Raw genomic sequence first — 22033 nt, 5'->3', positions numbered from 1 at the left:
ACAGGGGTTCCAATCAAGCCAACTGCCCTGTCCTGGATGGTAGCGAGCTTCTTGAGCATTATTGTGATAGGATCCTCCCAGGCGAGTGGTAAGGATTCATCTTAGTAAATCTCTTCTGCGCTCTCTCCATAGCCTTCATACCTTCCTAAAGTAGGGTCCCCAAAACTGTGCACAATATTTTAACCAATGATTTGTAGTTTAGTATTGCCTCTTGGATTTTTCACTGTACATCCCCATTTATAAAATCTAGGACTGAACAGCTTTTTTCAACAAGTATGTGTTTTAAATTCACTTTGTGCCGCCTCACATGACAGATCAGTCAAGATTGATAACTTGCTGGGTGTTGGAATCTCAGGCATAAATAAGACAGTTTGAAGTTATGAAAAAATGCAGAATATTAATTTTCTGGTAACATAGCTTTGCGAAGCATGAGGAGGGTATCATTTTAAAACTCAACACTGGTAAGGCCTCTGACAATTCTTTGCAGATTGTTAGAGATTCGTGCAGTGATTTCATAGAATCATACAGCGCAGAGGGAGGCAATTTGGCCATCACACCTCAGCCAACTAACTGAAAGAGCTATCCACTTAAACCCATTTCCCTGCCCTTTCCCCAAAGCCTTTTGAGGACTGCAATTATTATATGACAGTTATAATAAACTTGCAAGTGCATGCAATCAATGTAATTGTTTCCTCAATAAAACGCGAGAAAGCTTTTTCATTACTTCTTATCATCACGACTACAAATACAACTACGATACAGTAATGATGACCATTCTGTTAACCTATCAACTACTAAAATACCACATAGAGAGCTGAAATTTAGGACAAGAGATTTAACTAAGTGCAACATCCCACAAATTTCTACAATCACACCGTTAAAGCCATCAGCTGCCATGATTTTGCACAAAATGTCCCAAGGGAGTGAAAATGCAGTCTTCTGAGGGGATCTCAGTGGTAACAAAATGCTTGCCTGACTAACAATGGAAGAGAATTGTTTAATTCAACATGCAAACGTGTTCGAAAGAACTAATTGCTAGAAATGCATTTCAAATAATTTCTTAGTGAACCCCCCCACCCCGCAATCCGGAGTTGCAGATTTAACCTTATTTCACACTGCACCTTTACATCCAGTGAGTTGGTAAACTTTCGCAACAGTGCTATTCGAATCAAATCCCATCGACTGCTCACGATCTTGCTTCCATCCTGAAAAGATAAAACAAACTAACATTAGGTTGCAGTGCGGTGCATGTTCACAAGCTGTGCAGTAGAATTTATACAATATACCAAATGACAAAGATATTTCAAAAGTGCATCCTCTAAAAATTTACATTTCCTTGGAAATGCAAACACTGTTTAATAAAATAATCTACTATATATTAAAAAGGGTGAGTGTTCTCTATAGTCAAATGGTGTGGTGCTGCAAACGTAACATTACGTGACACATGTAAAATAATGGGGTGTCATTAAGTGACAACCCCCCCACTAAACCCGCAATCGTGCAGAAATATTCCCTATCTCAAAAAAAATTGTGGTATGATGGACAAAAAGCTTCATTTTTTCACATAAGCATTAAGGATATGTAATGTTACAATTTAGCAGCAACAACTCAAACACACTAATTGAAGAAGTTCCACAAAACTGCATTCTACGTGGAACCATGCATGACCATGTTTTCTGCACAATACTAACATACAATTTATGTGCTAGGTATTCAAGAGAAAAGTTTGTAACAGGATAGAGTAATTTGCACCATCGAGATAAATACAAATTAATGAACTAGTGAATTAAACTTTACGTATGTCCCAAGGGGCTCCATGGCATTCACTTAAGTAGCCCAAAGACAAAAAAGCTTGAGCACTACTGATCTACAAGATCAAGCCCTGTGTATTCATATTGCTCTTAGAGTGACACCTGGTGATTGAAGTTAAGAATTACGATTCCAAAACAACCCAATTAAAAATGACTAATTTTTTTCTAAAGTAAAATACAATTTAAAATTACAGCAACATTTCTACAAAAACTACATCTTCTTCTTCCCACACTAACATTTGTACACAGCAAAAATTAGAAATATAAGGTAATATGATGATCTTTAGACTGTTGCCGTGTGGCAACTCCACATCATTCTTTTTCTCCTTATTGAGCTCATCCGTTTACAAGTAAGCGAGTTGTCTTTAAAGGGGAAGCATTTAATTCATTGAGCCTACATAAGTCAGTATGAATCCACATGATTCATAGATGGATTTAACATTGCAGCTTTGATTGTATTACAATAATCCAGAACTAGATTGAAAAATATTTCAAATTGTGGCAGAAGATGGTACGAACCTGCAAGTGCTTGCCTCCCAACTAGCTACAAATAGTTGAGCCCCAAGACGACTCATCACTATAATCCATCTGGCTTTTATTCGGTATGATTCACCAGTTCCCAGCTAAACCACCAGGCAAAGCACTGTGTCAAAATAAGTACCAACTTGGGAGTAGAATGATAAGATGACCCTTCCCACTTGCTGAATTTGAAAGACCGATCTTGCTGGCTGATCACAGAATGACATTCATAACGGTCATAAGAGACAAGCTGACTAGCCCGATGACAATTACGTCCTCGGTTATTGTTCTCATTTCAATTGCATTGCTGCAGTGTTAAATCTATCCATCAATCGTGCAGGTTCATAACAAGCTGAAGTCCGTCAAAGTGCTTCGACAGCCATGCTGATCATGTATTTTATGCATTCAAACTTGTTAAATTAACTATTTGCCAATTCAGAGAACTGCTTTTATGCAAGCTACAGAAAAATGAAAAGATATGAAAATCTGGCTTGGATTCTTGAGCTTGGTAAACTGCAGTCAAATTCTATTTCAGTTGAGCACATTTGCAAAATCCACAGAAATACGTTTAATTAAAGCATGACAATTCTTTACCTCACTTTCAACAGGAAAAAGATTTTGCTCAGAGCAGGGCATTTTCACGTGTTTGTCATCCCAGGCATCTTTAAAATGCGTAGGATAGGGTCGAGGGACCTCACCAATTTTCAACAAGTCTGTCTGCAATATAAGCACAAAAGTTACTTCAACAGTTGGATAGATAGCCTGTAGGAGAAAATGGAAAAAACAGTTTTTCGCACCAAACAGATATATACATCAAAAGAAATAGCCCTCAGTTTGATACCCTTTAAATATTAGGGGGAAGAAGCACATCTAGCCAATTCAAAAATTGGCTTCAAAAACTATGGCTAATTTCTCACTGCAGTTTCTAATTTATTTAAGTGCTGTAATCATTTGGTATAAAGTCTTTTGAGCCACTTTACTAAGTTTGGAAATGGGAGTGTGCAAATCAACGATTGATGACAACAGTTGTCAGCTTGGCTCAGTTGGTAGCACTCTTGCTCCCAAGTCAGAAGGTTGTGGGATTCAAGCACATCATCTAGGCCGACACTCCAGCGCAGTATTGAAAGATTGCTGCAACATCAGAGGTGCCATCTTCTAGCAGAGACTTCAAACTGAAGCTCCATCCTGAAGATGTCGATTTCTTGCTGGTGTACGAAGCAAAAGGCATCTGCAGTACCTCACCCAAGTGTGCATTATTCATGTGTAAATCTAGATGCCAAATATCAGCAGGCTATTCAAAAATGGGGGCATCCCAAACAAGCTCGATCCTGTCCTCACCCAATGTCCACAGTGCAATTTCCAGCAGGGTTCACTGGAGAATGATCAGGTGTGCAAATTCACTGATTTTCTCTTCCTTAACCCGGCAGTGCTGAGGCCAATGTACTACTCCAATGTACTAAAGAATAACCATGAGGAATTTTGAAAACATCAATTAGACCCCCCCCCTCCCTTAATTTGCTCTGTTCTGGTAAAGAAAGCCTCAATTTTCCAAGCCTTTCTTCATAACTATCATCTCCCATTCCTGGTCATTCTAATGAATCATCACTGTGACCTTTCCATAGCTCTAATATCACTCTTCTAAGAGGGCACCGAAAGCTGCACATAATATTCCAACAGTGACGTCACCAATGAGCTGTACAAATTCAGCATGACTTACTTTATGTTTCAATACATTCAATGCCCCTGTGTTTAAAAGTTAGAATCCCATTTGCCTTTTTATGGCCTTTTCTACCTACACTCCCACCTTTAAAGATCTACATATCTGAACCTCCAGATCTCTTTGTGCCTCCACTCTTAAGGGAAAGGTTCACTGTTCTTTCCTAAAAATGTATTACTTCACATTTCTCTAAATTGAACTGCATCTGCCACCTAGCTGTCCCCTCTGTTAATTTGTCTGGGTCCTCTTGCATTCCTTCTCAGTTTGTCATGACCCTAATTTAGTATCAGCAAACTTCAATATAATTCCTTGGATACCTATGTCCAAATCATTTATATAAATGCAAAAAAGAGATTCCAGCACAGAACTCTGTATAATTTTACAATAGTTTGAATATATGTCTTTTGCCTCGCAATCTTTTTTAGTACTTACTCCATGAACCAGAAAGCAATTTAGCTGCAACTATTAAACATGCTACTTCTGCAAAGATTGACTGTTTTCCAAACGTGAAGATATATTGTTTCGTGGGAGCCAGAGGGCAAGAATCCCTAAGACCAAGGACGCAGATGAAAAAGAGTAACTGATATTATTAAATGTAATGTAGTCTACTGCTTAACTCATGTTGTTGAAAGAGAGCTACAGTAATTAAGTAAACTGAACTGATAAAAATGAACTATTATAACTTTTCCTCTAAGTTCACTGAGGCCCTGACCACCTGTCCCGTGTCACCATTCCTAAAACTGCTCCCTATACTCCTTCAGCTTTTCTCTCCTTCCTGCTACTTGGTTCTTCTGCTGAAACCCAAAACATGAGTCTCTGCCAGCACACAGGCATCAAAATTTGACCTGGTTTTATTCCTGTTGTGAAATCCTATTATCAACCTCCTAACCCTAGAGAAACAACTGGGAACCGAGGACAAACTCATATTTTAATAATTGACAATGCAACCAGTCAAGCCACATTTGATTAATTAGATTTTATTAAACCCTTTTCAGTCTGACTCCTATCTGCCATTACAAGTTGATGATCACAGTACGCTCTCACCACATGTTTTGTCTCCCTAACTATAAATCCACAAGCTCCAACTCAAAAGTGAAGGAAAGAGACCTTTCACTACCAGAGCCACTCATGAACCAGTCCTTCAGTAGTATGTGAGGTAGCACATTGAATCAATCACTAATTTCCTCTCCATCTGTAGAATTTGTTTGGTATTTCAACAAATTCAATGCGATCATGGCTAATCTGTATCTTAATTCCATCCACCCACCTTGGCTCCATATCCCTTAATACCCTTGGCTAGCAAAAATCTATCGATCTCAGATTTAAAATTATTAATTGAGCTAGCATCTGCTGCTTTTTGTGGGAGAGCGCTCCACACTTCTACCACCCTTTGCATGAAGAAGGGTTTCCTAACTTCTCTCCTGAATGGCCTGCCTCTGATTTGAAGGTTATGTCCCCTTGTCCTAGGCACCCCCACCAGTGAAAAAGTTTCTCTCTACTTACCCTGTCAATTCTTTTCAAAATCCTAAAAACCTCAATCAAATCACCCCTTAACCTTCTATATTCCAGGGAATACAATCATAGTTTATGTATCCCCTCATAATCTAACCCTTGGCGCCCTGGTAACATTCTGGTGAATCTGCACTGCTCTCCTTCCAAGGCCAGTATATTCTTTCTACGGTACGATGCCCAGAACTGTGCACAGTACTCCAGATGTGGTTTGACCAGGGCACAAAGTGCCCAACACACAGTGCACCAGTGATATCTCAAAGCTTTAATGTAAAACTTTTCCAAACTTGTCTGGATACAGGTCATTTGAAAACATTTGCTTTATTTTTATGTGCAATTTTACATTAAAATCACATCAATGTTTCTTACTAAACCTATCTGGTTATTGAGCTCAGCAGCCATTTAAGATTTTTTAAAAACTTTTATTTTTTTTGGAAACTCAGTTTCTTTTCAAGTTTTTGTACCTCATTTTTTAATATAACATTTATTCTAAAGTAGAGCTGTTCGATTCAAGAGGAGAGGAGAGATCTGCACAGTAAATAAGTTTTTTAAAAAATGGTAAATCAGTTAAGTACTGTAAAGGACACAATTTTTGGAAAAAGGAAAAACAAGATGCTTAACATATTGAAGGAACAATATTCGGTCCCAAAGTACAAAACTCAGTAATAAGTCAGTACTATAGAGAAGCCACAGGTGCTTCCCCAATGGTTCAGTTGGATAAGGTAGTGAGTAGCTAAGTTTTTCTGTAACAGTGATTAATAAATAGCTTAACACTTAATATTAAGATGGGTACTCCTATTTTCAAACAGCTAATATACTACTTGGAAAGAGATTTTATTTCAACTTACTCGGATGGTCACTGAATGATTGCCAGATGCTCTTAAAGCTGGCAAAACACCGCTGCATTCTGGCATTCGTCGCATCTCACAGATTGGAGTTCCAAGCCATTTGACATCCACAGGATATCTTTCTCTGTTAGGCCTTTTGTTTTCCACGTCACAATTCGCTCTTCTAAAAGTCAAACATTTGTTAGCATAAAAATACTATAACCTGCCTCCAAAATCTAACTACTAATTTGTAGATCACAGTGCCAGGATTCCTTACATTCAGAGGAAAAATTCAAAGGACACAAAACTTAACACAACTTAAATAGGTAATAACATTTTTTTTCTAGACCGAGCTAAAAAAACGTAATCCTCCAGGTGAGCAAAAATTCACTCAACTGATTCAATGTTCAGATTTGTCTTTCCACTCAAATCAAAAGTGAAAAAAAAAGGCCCAGTTATTTCAATGAATATTTCAGATGGAAAAAGTAAATCCTACACTGCCAGACTCTGCTATTATGGGATTGGTTCAACAGGATGTTAAACGAGTACCTTTGGGAGAAAGCACTTATTGTGGCGTTGATCTTCATTATCCTATTTGATACAACTCACCTGTGGTATACACCAGTGATTTATGCTTCCAAATGAGTTTCAGCTGGAGAGATGTTTAAAAACCTAAGAAGTGTCTTATCATTTTTTTAAAAAAGTACCCTCATTATTTTAATGTTGTTTTGAAAATCTGACATGATTTTTGCCTCTTGTTACAGATGCCCAAAATCAATAGGAAAATAAATGAAAAGGGCAAACTATTTAACCAGTAATGCATGCTGTATAAACAGAATTCACATATCTGGGCTTAGAGAGAATGAACCATTCGTGTCATGGTCAACTCAAGGCACTTCTGGCCTCCAATACTTGCAAATTCTGCAGCCGGCATGACACCAATTTGGTTTCCATGCACTATCATTCTCTTATCTACTAGGGAAATACTGCTTACAATGGCAAAGACCATAAGAGGTGTCTTGGAACCCAAAAAAATCTCCAAATGGTAAAGTCATGGATTAAACTGGGGACTCTCCCATGCCTTGTAAGAGCAACAACACTATGAAGTGTCCTTCTGAGGGCAGTGGTGGTAAACAGCAACTAATTGTGACAGTATGGCAGTATTTTTTGGTGGCTATGAGTATCATGCAAATAAGATTACATACAATACTTCTTTATTCCTCTGCTTTCTTTCAAGTTCACACAAACTTGGCTGAAAATGATCTCAGCACATGATTGCCCAAGTTGCAAACTGTGCAATTGCTGATGTACATTCTCAACTTCCACAAGCAGACATAGTTGCTTTTGAGATATGTGCCATTGTGCAATATTTTAAAATCATGTGATTACAGAATGTTCACAGTAACTGACTTGAGGATGTTAAAAAAAAATCACAAACATCACTTACAGGCTTTTCCATTTTTGATGGCACCAGATGAACAGCCCAGAAGCAGGTGATTGCTTCTGATTCCTGTCCCTTTCCTTGCTGGATACACACATTACTGCAGCACTTCTGCAGATGTAGTACTTTACTGTCTGTCAATTACACAACACGCTCAGTTCATTGCAAATATACCCCTGGAGGAAAAAGTAGACTGTACAAAAACACTGTAGTCTAATGGTACCCAAAGATTTTAACAAGCTTATTTTAACAAAATTTAAAAAAGAGCAAACTTATGTGCTGCTACTCCTCATTGACATTTCAAAATACTCTAACACAAAGGCTTTCTAGAAAAAGTAGGCATTTACTAAGAAATCAGTAAAAGTTTTACTCAAGGGCTATAAGCAAAAATGTTTCCTTCTGATTTTAGGGTTAAATCTGATAATTAACCCCTGATGGATGAATTATAAAATTCGGGTTAAACCCAATTAAGGCAAGCCATGTCAATGTCGGCATACTGCAGTTCTATTGTCACACACACCAGCAGCTAGTTATCTGGTAACATCATACGGTCTTTTTAAGTTGACAGTCGGGTATGAGGAGAGTGCCATGCAGACAGAAACCACAGCTTATGAGTGTCACTGTCTTCTTTTAAAAAAATTTGCACCATGCCACTGGGAAACCTATTACGCCTGTTGGAGAGCGAATATGATGGAAGACTGGATTTTGCTCTTGGAAACTGTGAAATGTCAGGTTCCTCAATGCCATTGGAGGTACTGGGTTTGCTTCTTTTATATTGACAGGAACCACCAATGGCACATCAATGTGGAACTATCCAGAATGCAAGAAAATGCAGCTTCAGTAGTTTGCAAACCTCAAGACACAGCAGATCGATTTAGAGCCAGTAATGTTTCTAGAGTACCTAGTAATTTTATTTAACACTATCTATAGCTACTTTCTGCATAAAACTCAGATCATTATGGATGGAAATCAGGCATTATATGTATTTTGCTTAAAAAGTCAAGATGACAGAAAAAAACTGAATTGAGAACACATACTGTTGTAACAGTGGTGTGTATAGGCTGATTTGCTACAAAATTGGCAATGATAGTTGAAAGCAGTGCTGCAATGATGTGCGCAATATAAAATAACAGCTGACAAAAATACATGAAGCAGAATTAACTTTTCACAAAATATAAGGCTGCTGTGTAACAGTTCAGTAAGTTACTGTTTATTATATAAAATGACAAGATATTACATTACTGCAATCTTCCTACAAAAAAGTAGCTATTTTTGGATCCAAAAGACTGTAAATGCTCTCCTTCAAAACCAGTATGTTCAAAGATACAACCTTTCTTATAAATTTTCTTACAATATCCATACTAATTTCCAGGACAAAAAAAAACATATGCACTAGACTTTACAGAATTGATTAAAAGTTGAGTTTCATGTGCACTGTACATCTTTTAAGCTTTTAAAGAAAATGGTTGTTGCTTGGAGCAGCCTAAAACCAAATCAAACTGCAGACAATATATACCATAGATACTATTGTATAAGGCCAACATCCATGCTCTGTTACAATTGAACAAAGACAGGGATCAGATGGCAGCAAACCAGAGATCTGGGAGCAGGAGACAAGAAACCAGAGGTAGAGACAGGACACCACAAGGCAAGAGAGAGTGGAGCAGCACTGGAGGGTCCAAAATTGACAAGAAAGCAGGGCAAGGTCAGAAGCAGGCAAGTGCACTTCACAGGATGAGATACAATATCATCCACAATGATTCTACTTTCATCGCCATACAATGACTGAAATGTTGAGTCTGATAGGTAGTACATATAGTAAGGGTTGTATACCAAAAAAATTGCTTGTTGATATTGCAAAACTGGAAGGCTGGGAAACAAAATTAGGACAGAGAGATGCTCATATTCACATTGTTGAATTTTATCCCCCTTTCAAAAAGAAAGTAGGGAACACTAATCAATTATAACTTGGATCATTACATAAATCAGGAGCCAATTTATGCAGTATGCAAATAAATGAAAAAAGCTAATCCAAGATCCCTCTTCAGAAGTGCAAGCCACTACTGATGCAAAACTACAAGTGTGAATAGGCAAGGGGGAAAAAAAAACGATGAAACTTCTTCCTCAAAAGGTAAAACTCCTTGATTTCCAAACTTACGACGCAGAATTCTAGTCCTATTTTTTAAATTTTAAGTGTTATCAATCCTGTTGAGCTGGGGGCACAATGTTATACATTTGGGGTGGGAGTGCTCCTGGGAATCCTCAATATTGACTCCAGACCCCATGAAATCTCATGGCTTCAGGTTAAACATGGACAATGAAAGATCCTGTTCATTACCACCTAGCGCCCTTCCTCAGCTGATGAAATCAGTACTGCTCCATGTTCAACACCACTTGGAGGAAGCACTGAAAGTAGCAAGGGCATAGAATGTACTCTAGGTGAGGGACTTCAAATGTTCATCACCAAGGGTGGCTCGGTAGTACCACCACTGACTGAGCTGGCCGAGTCCTGAAGGACATAGCTGCCAAACTGGGCTTACGGCAATTGGTGAGAGAACCAAGAGGGGATAATCCACTTGACCTCGTCCTCACCAATTTACCTGTTGCAGATGTGCTTGTCCACGACAGAATTGGTGGGACTGACCACCACACAGTCCTTGGGGAGACCAAGTCCCATCTTCACACTGAGGACACCCTCTGTCATATGGCACTACCACTGTGCTAAGTGGGATAGATTAAGAACAGATCTAGCAGCTCAAAACTGGGCATCCATGAGGCAATGTGTACCATCAGCAGCAGCAAAATTGTATTCCACTACAATTTGCAACCTGATGGCCCAGCTTATCACTCATTCCTCTATCACCATCAAGCCAGATGACCAACCCTGCTTCAATGAGGTGTAGAAGAACACTCCAGAAGCAGAATCAGGTATACCTGAAAATGAGTTGCCAACCTTGTGAAGCCAGAACACAGGACTACATGCATATTGAACAGCAAAAGCAACATGCTTTCGACAGAGCTAAGCGATCCCACAATCAATGCATCAGGTCAAAACTCTGCAACCCAGCACACCCAGTCATGAATGGTGGTGGACAATTAAGCAACCAACAGCAGGAGGAGGAGGAGGAGTCTTCATGAACCTCCCCATCCTCAATGATGGCAGAGCCCAGCATGTGAGTTGAAAAGGCAAGGCTGAAGTGTTTGCAACCGTCTTCAGACAGAAATGCTGAGTAGATGATCCTTCTTGGACTTCTTCTGAGGTCCCCACCATCACAGATATCAACCTTCAGCCGATTTGATTCGCTCCATATGACATCAAGAAACAGCTACGTGCACTGAATACAGCATGGGCCCTGAAACATCCCAGCTATAGTTTGAAGACCTGTGCTCCAGAACTAGCCACACCCCTAGCTAAGCTGGCCCAGTACAACTGCAACACTGGCATCTACCAGGCAATGTGGAAAATTGTCCAGCTATGTCCTATCCACAAAAAGCAGCACAAAACCAACTCAGCCAATTACCGGCCTATCCGTCTACTCTCAATCAGCAGCAAAGTGATGAAAGAGTCATCAACAGTCCTATCAAGTGGCACTTACTCAGCAATAACCTGCTCATTGATGCTTAGTTTGGGCTCCGCTAGGACCACGCAGCTCCAGTACTGGCATTGACAATTGGTTAGCGCTATTTGCCAGATATAGACAGCTGCCCATGATAAGCATGGATGGTGGAAGTGGTGGGGACTGTACACAAGGAAACCTGTCAACATACTTCCAAGAGAACACAGTACCGTGTACTGCATTTCACAATTTGCCTTGACAAATTGTTTTTTTTAATACTTTAAAACTACTCTAATAACTGGCTATTCATCTCATTTGCTGTTTGTGAAGTCTTGCTGTGCTATTTGGTTGCTGCATTTGCCTAGATAACAAGTGACTGCACTTCAAAAGAAAGGACAGATCAAATTATTCACTTAAGCAGCAGAATACATTGTCCATTAACGTGCTCCCATATCCTCTGCCTACAGGAACAGTGCCACAGCAGATGCAGTGTCGTAAATTTTCAGACTTGACCCTGTTATGCAAGATAATGCAACAAATTGTGGTTGTGAAGTAAAACTGAGCACTGCTGTGTTACTTTCACTTTCATTTCCAGCTCCTGGAGAGAGAGAAAAAAATCAAAACCACATAGGTAGAAAATTCTTATTCAGCCCAAACATTTCACTGTTGCTGTGGTTTCACATTTCCACACAATTTGTTCTTCAACTGGAAAAAAGAGTTTTACTTCTTAGGATCCTAGCCTGACTGCCTCTTTTCAGGAAGCAAGGATAAAAGACACTGTATTGTGCACAAATTCTGTAATTTAACTTTTCTCCTGGTGCAATTTTTCATTCAACTCCTTTTATAATATTTGATGCACCTGGAACAGCAATGTAACATATCTTATGATAAGCTCCTTAAACATCTACAGCACTCTCCTAAACCCTTCTACTTCGATATAGTGATGGCACTATGCAAAAGTAGGAACACTCATTTTTTGTGCCTTCTACACACCATACATTATAGGCCGATTTACCGAACTGTTCACAACTATCTGATAAATTAGCAAATTCAACAAAACTACAGCACCCACTGCAACAACCAAAATACCACAGCTTCACAGCATTTTCTACAAACCTTCATGATCACAAAACACTTAAAAACAGCCACAATTGTTCAGCAACAGAGCATTAAATTCTGCATTAAAACATCACTTTCGCTCAGTTGCCTAATTTGCAGCTGGAGTAAAATTCAGCTAATTGACAGGGCATCTCATCCAGCTACACTGCAGGAACAGGCCTTTGCTCAGTCGCTAACTCCTTCAATTAGTTCAGCAAATCAACTCCACACACAGGAACCACCATCCACTGTTTGCTTCCTGCTTCCTGTTTCCAAATCAACCAATCAAAGTTCAAGAGATCAGTGAATGAATTTCAGTGTATGCACTCCTTTTGTTTCACATGTAGATCTTTGAGCTATCATAATCTTCCAAATTATAATATAAATGAGCTATATATTACTGATAACACAAAATTTAAGTGAGCGGAACATAAACACAACCACATCTGCAATGCTAGCTTCGTAGCATTACTAGGCATACGTAGGAGATCAGTAATACAGCTCTACTCCTTTTTTAAAAAGTGCGCAATAATCAAATACTGCAAAAGTATCACTTTTGAAAAGTCTCCCGTTTATTCTAAATTATTTATGTTCATATCTTAGAATCACAAAACACTTGGTGTGGTTTAATTAACTTACAACAAAATAAGTTGGGAATGTCCTGGATGGCTTAAATAGGTAAATGCACCACCTAGTGTGTACTGGGCCATATAGATCTGAAAAGTTACAGATTTGATCCATGATCTGTGCCTTGTTAGCTGGACAGGGGGATATGGGGCACTGCAATTGGCTTCAGCAATTTCTGGGCAGAAGATGGGAGAGGTATGTAGGCCAATACTGCCTTCCTTGCATTTACTTACTGACTTCACTACAACCCAATTTCACCAATAAAAATGGTCCCAGCTAGTATTCACTATCCAGAATGCAGATTTACTGACTAACAGGACAGAGGGTGGGACTCTGCTGTTAACACTTCAAATAATGCGCCCATGCATAAGCATTTTTAAAACAGGAAGATAATCCACAATTAATGACAAAGCAAGTACAAAAATATTATAATGTTTTAAGCTCAATTTCTTCTCCAGTCAACTCCACATAGTTCAAAATACTTGGTAGAAAGACTTTTACTTACTTTTATTGCATTACAGCTACGTACTGAACTTGCTAAAAGTTATTGCTAACAGTGAAGCATTGCTAGGTCAACAACAATGTGTTTATATTGCAGCATGAATGTAGAAAAACATTCCAAAGAGCTGCGTAGAAGCTTAAGGGAAAAAATATCACCAAGCTAATATTAAGACGGATGACCAAAAGCTTCATCAACTTAATGCTGCGTATTATCACTAGATGTCATTAATAAGTTCTATACTGAGAAACAAAGAACTTTTCAGAACGAATGGTGTAAGATTCAATTTTATTAAATCTGCTGTCCTTAGCATATTCTGTACGAAGTTTTCTGAATTTTGATAAAGGTTTGAATTCTAAAATGGTTAGTGTTCTACTTTAAACTTATCAGAAGATCACGGCAATACATCAAAGCCCTTTTTTCATTTCCTGCTGCCCACACTATGTAACACTGAATTTGATGTAAAACTGTTGGCGAAACTGTACCGTGAACCTGCACCCACCAGGAGCTCAAGCAACAATGCCCAAACTTAAGCTCACATGACTACCACTACAATATCTATTCAAACTCATGGCACAGGGATGAGAACTGCTCCACTCAGTCCCTGGATTGGCATTAGGTAACTCCTAAACCTCTATCAAACTCTACCTTATATCCAATAACTTCACTTCAATTAGGTTATACTGCATGCAGCAACTTTGTCATTGCTATTTAAGTCATAGCACTACCTCATCATTTATTTAACACAACCATCGCGATGCATGTTGAAACTTAGATAGTAAAAGATAACACTGGTGCAACATGACAAAATATGATATGTGCACTGATATAATTTGTCACATCAATAAATAGAAGATGCTGCACATGAAAGGAAAAAGAAAATCAAAAATAGCCAGTCACCACAGAGATTACAAAAAGCATGGAGCGTAATGTTAGATTTCTTTATAAGATGTAGTAAAAGGTTCTCCCAGGATCCCCACACACAGAGAATATCTCAGACAGTATACCTTCCCTGACATGCTTTCCCGCCTAAAGAAAACCTATGTGACCAATTATGGGTCTTGCATATCTTTTTGGTAAATAATAGTCATTTTTTTTCTCTTTCTCCCTAATTTTCGCTGCTCCCCTCCTTTGCTAAAGTTGGTGACTTCTTCTGAGATTATAGTCCCACGATCACTCTCCAACATCTTACCTCGAAGGCCTTTGTTTATGTTTGAGTCTACTGCGCCTGTATGCAATTCTAGTGAGTAGGAAATCACAGCCAAGCCAGAGCCCATCCTCACCAGATGTCCACAAATGCATTCCTAGCAAGTGTTGGTTGAGCAAACAGGAATGGGAACCCTGGCTGATTTTCCACTCTCTAACAAGGGGCACTGAAGATAATTGTAGTATCCCATCATCACCCTGGCTAAGATTAATTATGTCAGTTCAGAGTGGAAATAGAAACCATTCTCGTCTGTATGGCTCAGCAACTCACTGGCCATTGCGGACCTCACGCACTTGTGGAGGAATTGCTCGATCTCATAATCACTGATGAAATTTTCTCTGTACACATGGATCCCTGGAACATGGAAAAATCAAAAGAAGAACTGTACCTGTTGTCTTTTATCCTTTGTGTCTTCCTGCTCAGGTACTCAAAATGGTCAGTGATTTTTGTTGGCATCTTTGAAGGACCTTTCTGTTTCCCCATCTGTGAAGATGAACTAGTTGATGGGTTTATTTTTTGCTCTGGCTTCAATGCTTCATGTGTGCCATCCTTTAAACCACAAAATGCTTTTGAGTGTGCCTTTAAGAATGGATCCTCAAAGAGACATTTTATGTCTTCATCCACTTCCATCATTTCATCTTTTTTATTACCAAAGTAAGTATTAACACATTCAGCCTTCTGGGTAAAGGAGGTGTCCTTTAGACCTTCTGCAACTTTGGATGATAAACAAGTATGTTCAGTCTCTGATTCATGGGAACTATTACCTGAAGTATCTACTTGCATAGGCGAGATAGGCTCAGTCCCTTTCCTAATGGGGAAACAATCTCCTGTGTCTCTCTTCCCGTTATCTTGCTTTCCAGTTCCACTTGGACCAGGCATATATTGCTCACAGCCAGAATCAGAGAGCGGACTCTCAGGAACAACATACATCTCATCAAATGGATCTTCAATCGAGTTCACGGCCTCTGGGTCTTTGATGTGATGGTCCTCTTTAACAGCGATTAGCTCACCAGCTTGGGTGACTGTGGTATTCCTTGAGCCTTTTGTACCAGGTTTTATTACCCATGCCTCAAGTGTCTTGTACTTTTTTGTATCCAGGGTAACGCTCTTACTGTTTTCTCCAGAACCAGAACTTTCCACTTTGGTACTTGGTGCTTTTTGGTTATCTCTATCACTTTCAGAAGTGTGTGTGTACTGCACACTTTTGGTGGTCTGTTCAAATCTATTGGCCTCTGAACCAAAGGGATTTTTCCCTTTCTGCTTTCTAGTCTTCTCTTCGGATTCACAGTACTCTGTTGTTTTACTATTGTTGGAATCATTTTCTGAAGTATTCAACGTACTGCTCTGATGCATATACTGGACTGTCTGTACATCCACGTTTCCACTCTCATTAGGAGTTTCTTCCAATCCTCCATCTTTGACTTCCAGTGTTTGTTCAGTGCTGCAAAATCATACAATGTTGAGATGAAGAATCAACTTATTTAAATATATATAAATGTGTATTTAATAAATTGTTCACCCTGTTAAACTAAACTACTATTTTTTTTTACATTTTCATCCTTTGCCACTTTGCAGACCCACCCCCCACACTTTTCAAAAACTACACACCAGTGTATCCTCCACAGTTAGAGAGCTATAGTTTAATCCATGAATACTCCTTGCTGATCCTAGGATTGTCCAAAAGGAGATGCATTTGAGTTTTGTGGAGAGACACCATACCTAACCAAATACCCTGGGGAAAACCAAATGTGAATTCCTGTCAAGAATCCCAATTTGACCTCCCAAGCTAAGAGTCCAATACTGTGGTTACAAAGTTTTGCTCTGATCCCCAGCTTGCTTTAATCATGTGACTAACTTCCAATTAGTTTATCCCTAACTGCCTTGAGGGCATTTAGAGTCAACCGCAGATAGTGTAGGGTTGGTATCGCACATACGCCAGACATTAGTGAATCAGTTGGGTTTTACAATAATCTAACAGCTTTCATCATCATTTTATTACTTTACAACTTGTCATCGTAGGATTTGAACTATATCGTCCTGCACCACACTCTTGGGGAAACTGACTGCATTAAAGCACAACAGGAGTTACCACATTACAAGCAATACACATTATAGAGGATCATACCTGGCTTGGTCCATCTTTAAATCTTTACATTTGTCTGTCGCCAAATCAGCCCACTTTTGTTTTTGGCCTACAAAATATCAAACATACAATACTGTAAAATTCATGATTTCAAATTCAATTTTTAAAAAATCTAATGGTACTGTTGTATTAATTCCATCCAGGTATTACAGAACTAACTGTTTAACCCATGCTGACTATCATCTCTTCATTTCTTATTCTTGATGTGTACTTTTCCCCTAATTTTCCCCTATATACCCAAGTTGTTTACATCTCAGAAAGGGTAGCTGTCTTGACTGAAGCAATTCTTTTCACAGACTTCTACTTATTCAAAGGAGCACTTGCATATTTGTGTGTTATTTCCCAATTCCAGTATCTTTTTTTAAGATCAAGACATTACCTCATGCATGATCAGCTCATGGTCAGAACATTCTGTACTTTTCCATCCTACACATTATTTTCAACTTTTTTTTTAAGCTATGACTTGCTTTACATTTCATTAACAGCAACTCCGACATAGAATAAGCATCCACTTCCACAAGTAGTAGTTAGTACAAAACAGTAATAAAGAAAGGAAGGTGCATTTATATAACACGTCAGGACGTCGCAAAGCACTTCACAGCCAATGAGTTACTTTTGAAGTGTAGATGACCAGGTAATCTGTTTTTGTTATGTTGGTTGAGGGATAAATGTTGGCTAGGCCACTAGGAGAACTCCCCTGTTGTTCTTCGAATAGTGCCACAGAATCTTCTATGTCTTTTACATTCACCCAATCAGGCAGATAGACCTCAGTGAAATTGCTCAAAGATGACAGGTCCGACAATGCAGCACTCCATTGGTACTGCACTGAAGTGTTCATCTAAGTTGTGTGCTCAAGTTTCTGGAGTGGGGCGTGAACCCTCAAACCTGACTCTGAGGTGACAGTGTGACCATTGAGCCAAGGCAGACACCTAATCCTCATGGATCTCCATGGCATTAAGTTGCATAATATGGTGTAAGTTCATTAGATGTTACACAAAGAAAGATCAGAGGTGGCAAACACACCTGAGATTTGGAAAGAATTGTGTGCAAGTTGTGCTTAGCCATAAAAATCTTTCTTGATTGGCTTAAACCATCTCAGAAACCAATCAGAAAAGAGCAATGTGCACAAAAATTTTAATTATATAGATATATAGATTGAGGCTTCAAATAATTTTTTGACTGAACTTCTGGTAATACTATGCTTAACAGAAAAATCACAATTTTGAAACAAGGGCTACACTTATTGCACAGTCTGGAATCTTTTTTCTGACAATATTTTAGAGGAATCACTTTTTCTACCATTTGGTTAGTGTCAAACTGGCTGTTCTGCCATTTAATAGCATCACCAACATCTCAAAGTTGTAGTTCTGGCTTCTAGGTCAGAAATTATCAAATGAATACGTGAAAAAAATGTCAGGTCTTGCCCCACTAGCTCAGCAGGTAAATACATGCATGGATGGAGCCATACAGACCAGGAAAGTCTCAATATCTATCCATGACCTGTGCTGAAATGATGCATGTGCACTGCAGAACAATTTTAGTCAAGTGTGCCTGCAATACTGACTCCTGGTCCCAAGCACCAAAGAAGCTAATATTGCAACATGGTTTCGACATCAGCCACTCCCACTGTGAAACAACTGCAAGTGTAAGTTTGCGCATCCTTTATTCTTTTAAAGCCTCAGTTCATGAACATAAGGCCAGCATGCGTAGCTTGGCTAACAGCTGGGGAAGCAACTACTGCGTTAGTTAGCCCACTGGAGGCTAAAAGCCATAGATCTCTCTTAAAACTTAGCCAAGGTTCGCACTCCTGATCGCTATCTCGCAACTCCTGCTGGAAATGTTTGTGGTTGGATGCAAGTTGAAGACAGGCTTGGGCTCAGCAGCGATACACCTCAATGACGAATAGCCTGACAAAACTCACTGTCTTGCTCGCACTTGAATAATGGCCATTTGTGTGAAGTAACATAGGAAAACCAACATCTGTTAAACAGAATCACTGTCATGCAATCCAGATAGTTATCAATGAAGCAAGAGTGGTGGTACCTTCAATAACGGTTTGTAGTATTTGTTTTAAAATGGAAAAAAGTAGTGACAAAACATTGAGATATTAATTATCTTAAAAATACACAGTGTGGCTTCCCCAATGGCTCATTATGTTTATCCAGTGAGTCGCTGAACTACACACAGCAGAAAGGTCCTGGGTTTGATCCCCAGTCTGCGTTATTAGCTGATCTTAACCAAGGTGTCTGGATTCAGTGCCCCCGTTACCAAGGGGAAAAAATTAACTAAGGTTTGCATTCCTGATCACTATCCAGCAACTCCTGCTGAACATGCACTTGCATGGGAGGCAAGTGATGACAGGCATGTGCTTGGCTATGATATCCCCATGGTTAAATAGCCTGCCAAAACATAATGCCGGGCTTAGACATAAAAATGGTCACTTATGTAGGTAGCGCAGGAAAAGCAAACACCTGTAGAACTGTACCCCAGGAAGGAGTCAAACCCTTCATTAGAGGAGGGAAAAGGAGAAATTTAGCACAAAAATCTTTTTTAAAAGGCAAAATAGAATACAGAGAGCTTAGAAGATGGATTTTTTTTGCATTCACTGAATATTTTGATGCCAGGTTCAATTAAAATTTTAAATTAAAAAATACAATTTGTGTCCAGAAAATTTACAATATTCCTAACGTAACTATATCAATGTACTCTTCCCACAACCACTGTGAAATCCAAATGTACAGTGGCCTCATAAAATATATACATGAAGGTATAATGGCTTCATGAAATATATAAGTGAATGACTTTCATGAGAATATATATAACACACATAAATCAGAACTACTGATTTATGATGATTAAATAAATCAAATTCTGTTTCTAATTTACTGGATACCAGAATTTGCATCCTTATTTTGGGGATTCAATTCCTTGATTCTGTCCATTTTTCATGTAAACTGTGATTCAGTGGCCTTGACAATAATTCTTTGAGTCATGGTTCCAAAATCTCAAATAATTCAGAAGTGCATTTAATTGCTCATCAAGAAATAGAAATATATCTCACTGTGTTCAAAGAAATTTCAATATAAAGTAACAGTTTACAATCACAGCCACATCGCCAGAGAGAAGTGCCAAGCATCTCCCCACAGAAAGAGGAAAACACAATCAGAAAATAAAAAATGATGCAAGAATTACAGCACAAGTCAACTTGTGCCACCCACATTCAGTTTTCTCAATAGCAACATTCGCGCAGGCCTGGGAATAGTTCCCTTACCCATCCTCTCAGGGAATCATGTAAAGCAGAAAAAAAATCTTTAACAGTTACTTTGGACATGAATTTACTTTGCACCAGCACTAATTCAGAGCATGGCATTTGCACGTAGAAAAAAAATTCCACTTATGCGTGAAAAGAAAGCAGCAACAATGCCAGAGTACAACTTCTCACATAGGTTTGGTGATTTGTGAAAGAATCTGCCACCTAGTGCAGCAAATGTTAACAACTGGATCTTTGAGAGGACTCAACAGACTGCTGTTGAAGAGGAGCAGATGTAAATAAAGCAACGAGTTAAATCAAGAAGATAGGAAACTGGCTGAGCAACAGGGACTGCAAAGTTAACTGATGGGAATGATTTTGCCTGCCACACTCAACAATAGGGCCGCCAGCCCCTCAGGATTGTCCTGGAGTCTCTAGAAATTAAAGATTAATCTCATGGACACTGCTGCAAGCAACCCAGGACAAAAATCATAGGGGCATTGTTTCATTTTCTTTGAACACTTTTGTTTATTATTTATAAAAGATAGGAAACAAGGCTGTTTGAGTGGGAGAGATCTTTGGAGGTCAGAGGTCTTATTGTGAAACCTCCAGGCATAGGTCCAACCAGAGTTGGCAACCCTACCCAACAACTGTACATTTTGTTTCTTATATATTTCACCTGAAGTACATGGAAAAAAAAAAGGTTTGCTATAGCAGATAAAATTGCATTGCCTGAAAATGAATGGGCATTGCAGTCCCGTATGGAAGGCGATTAGTGGGATGTTTTAAAAGGTGAAAGACTCCCCTGGAAATGCTACTGTATGCACCAAGGACGGGCCTTTCCTGGCTGTTTACAGACCTTTCCTGCGGACTAAAATGCCAGCGCTTTTCTCCTCTGGCTGACAGTTGGTGGAAGAGGAGGGCTGCTGTGGCGCTGATGGGCAAACTTCCAACCTGAATCTTTTCCTCATGGGCTCGCAGTCAGGCACTGCACTCATTATATACTATATATTTTTTCTTTTGAAAAAAAAAATCAAAAATAATGAAGATAATTAAATCTACCCCCGGCCAAACAAAAAAAATGTTATGTTTTTTTTTTGTCAGCGTGGCGACTGTGGAAGCCCAGAGTCGGTCATGACCAGGGGCTGGATTCGGGCACACAGACCGCCGCTTCCGGACACAACTCGGCCGCGGCGACAACTCATCAGGACGGCGGCTCCGAATGGAAGATGGCGGGCGGAGGGAGGGAAGCTAACGGACAAGTCTCGCGATCGGTACGCGCGGGGTGCACGGGCCAGCGGCTGAAGTTTCCAGAAGCCCCGGAGTCAAGGTGGGGGGGGAGGAGGAGGAGGAACGGGTTTCCCCATCACCACAGAGCGGCCCTGAAGCAAATTAAAACCCCGCCGGCCCGCTTTACTGTACAGTTGGTCAACAATTTATATTTAACCTGTCATGTCCGCCTCCCCGGCATTGTTGCTTTGATCGCAGCCTCCGATCGCTCTCTTTCTCTCCAGGCGCCGAGCGCTGTAGTTTTCCGCGGGTAGGGCGGAGCCGAAACTGAATGGTGAAAAACGGAGGCGGGAACTACAAATCCCGGCATGCGTTTCCGCCAACTGTCAGGGAGCATCATGATTGACAGCTGAATCCACCAATCCTGCCGAGGGTGGGGACACGTCACCGCGAGGGCGGGTGCTGCCAGACTGCAGGAAACTCCAAGAATTGAAATTGGTTGAAATTGTGCCAGGCAATGCTTCGTTGTTTAGCAGATCTGCCAACTCTCATTCGTTTTGCAGTGATGCTCATTTTGGTTTAAATGTTTGTTAGTCGT

The 22033-nt window shown here is 39.6% G+C and overlaps 1 protein-coding gene across 2 annotated transcripts in view; it reads right to left on the bottom strand.

The window, feature by feature from the left end:
- Positions 1–21756, bottom strand: part of parga (poly (ADP-ribose) glycohydrolase a) — a 163481-nt gene extending 141725 nt beyond the window's left edge. Inside the window, exons 1-6 of one of the 2 annotated variants that reach the window (XM_067972525.1) lie at positions 21653–21756; positions 16938–17004; positions 15201–16253; positions 6405–6567; positions 2925–3047; positions 1122–1205 (exon numbers count right to left, since the gene is read on the bottom strand). In XM_067972525.1, the coding sequence (XP_067828626.1) occupies positions 1122–1205; positions 2925–3047; positions 6405–6567; positions 15201–16253; positions 16938–17004; positions 21653–21659 (1497 nt within the window). In that variant the 5' untranslated portion in view covers positions 21660–21756. Of the gene's footprint in view, positions 1–1121; positions 1206–2924; positions 3048–6404; positions 6568–15200; positions 16254–16937; positions 17005–21064; positions 21419–21652 lie in introns of those variants that run through there. The other variant, XM_067972524.1, reaches the window with a different exon arrangement.
- Positions 21757–22033: the final 277 nt, after the last annotated feature.

This window comes from Heptranchias perlo, chromosome 36 (assembly GCF_035084215.1).
Source record: "Heptranchias perlo isolate sHepPer1 chromosome 36, sHepPer1.hap1, whole genome shotgun sequence".
Lineage (NCBI taxonomy): Eukaryota > Metazoa > Chordata > Chondrichthyes > Hexanchiformes > Hexanchidae > Heptranchias > Heptranchias perlo.
The sequence above is the reverse complement of the archived record's forward strand: the minus strand, read 5'-3'. Positions and strand labels throughout refer to the sequence as shown.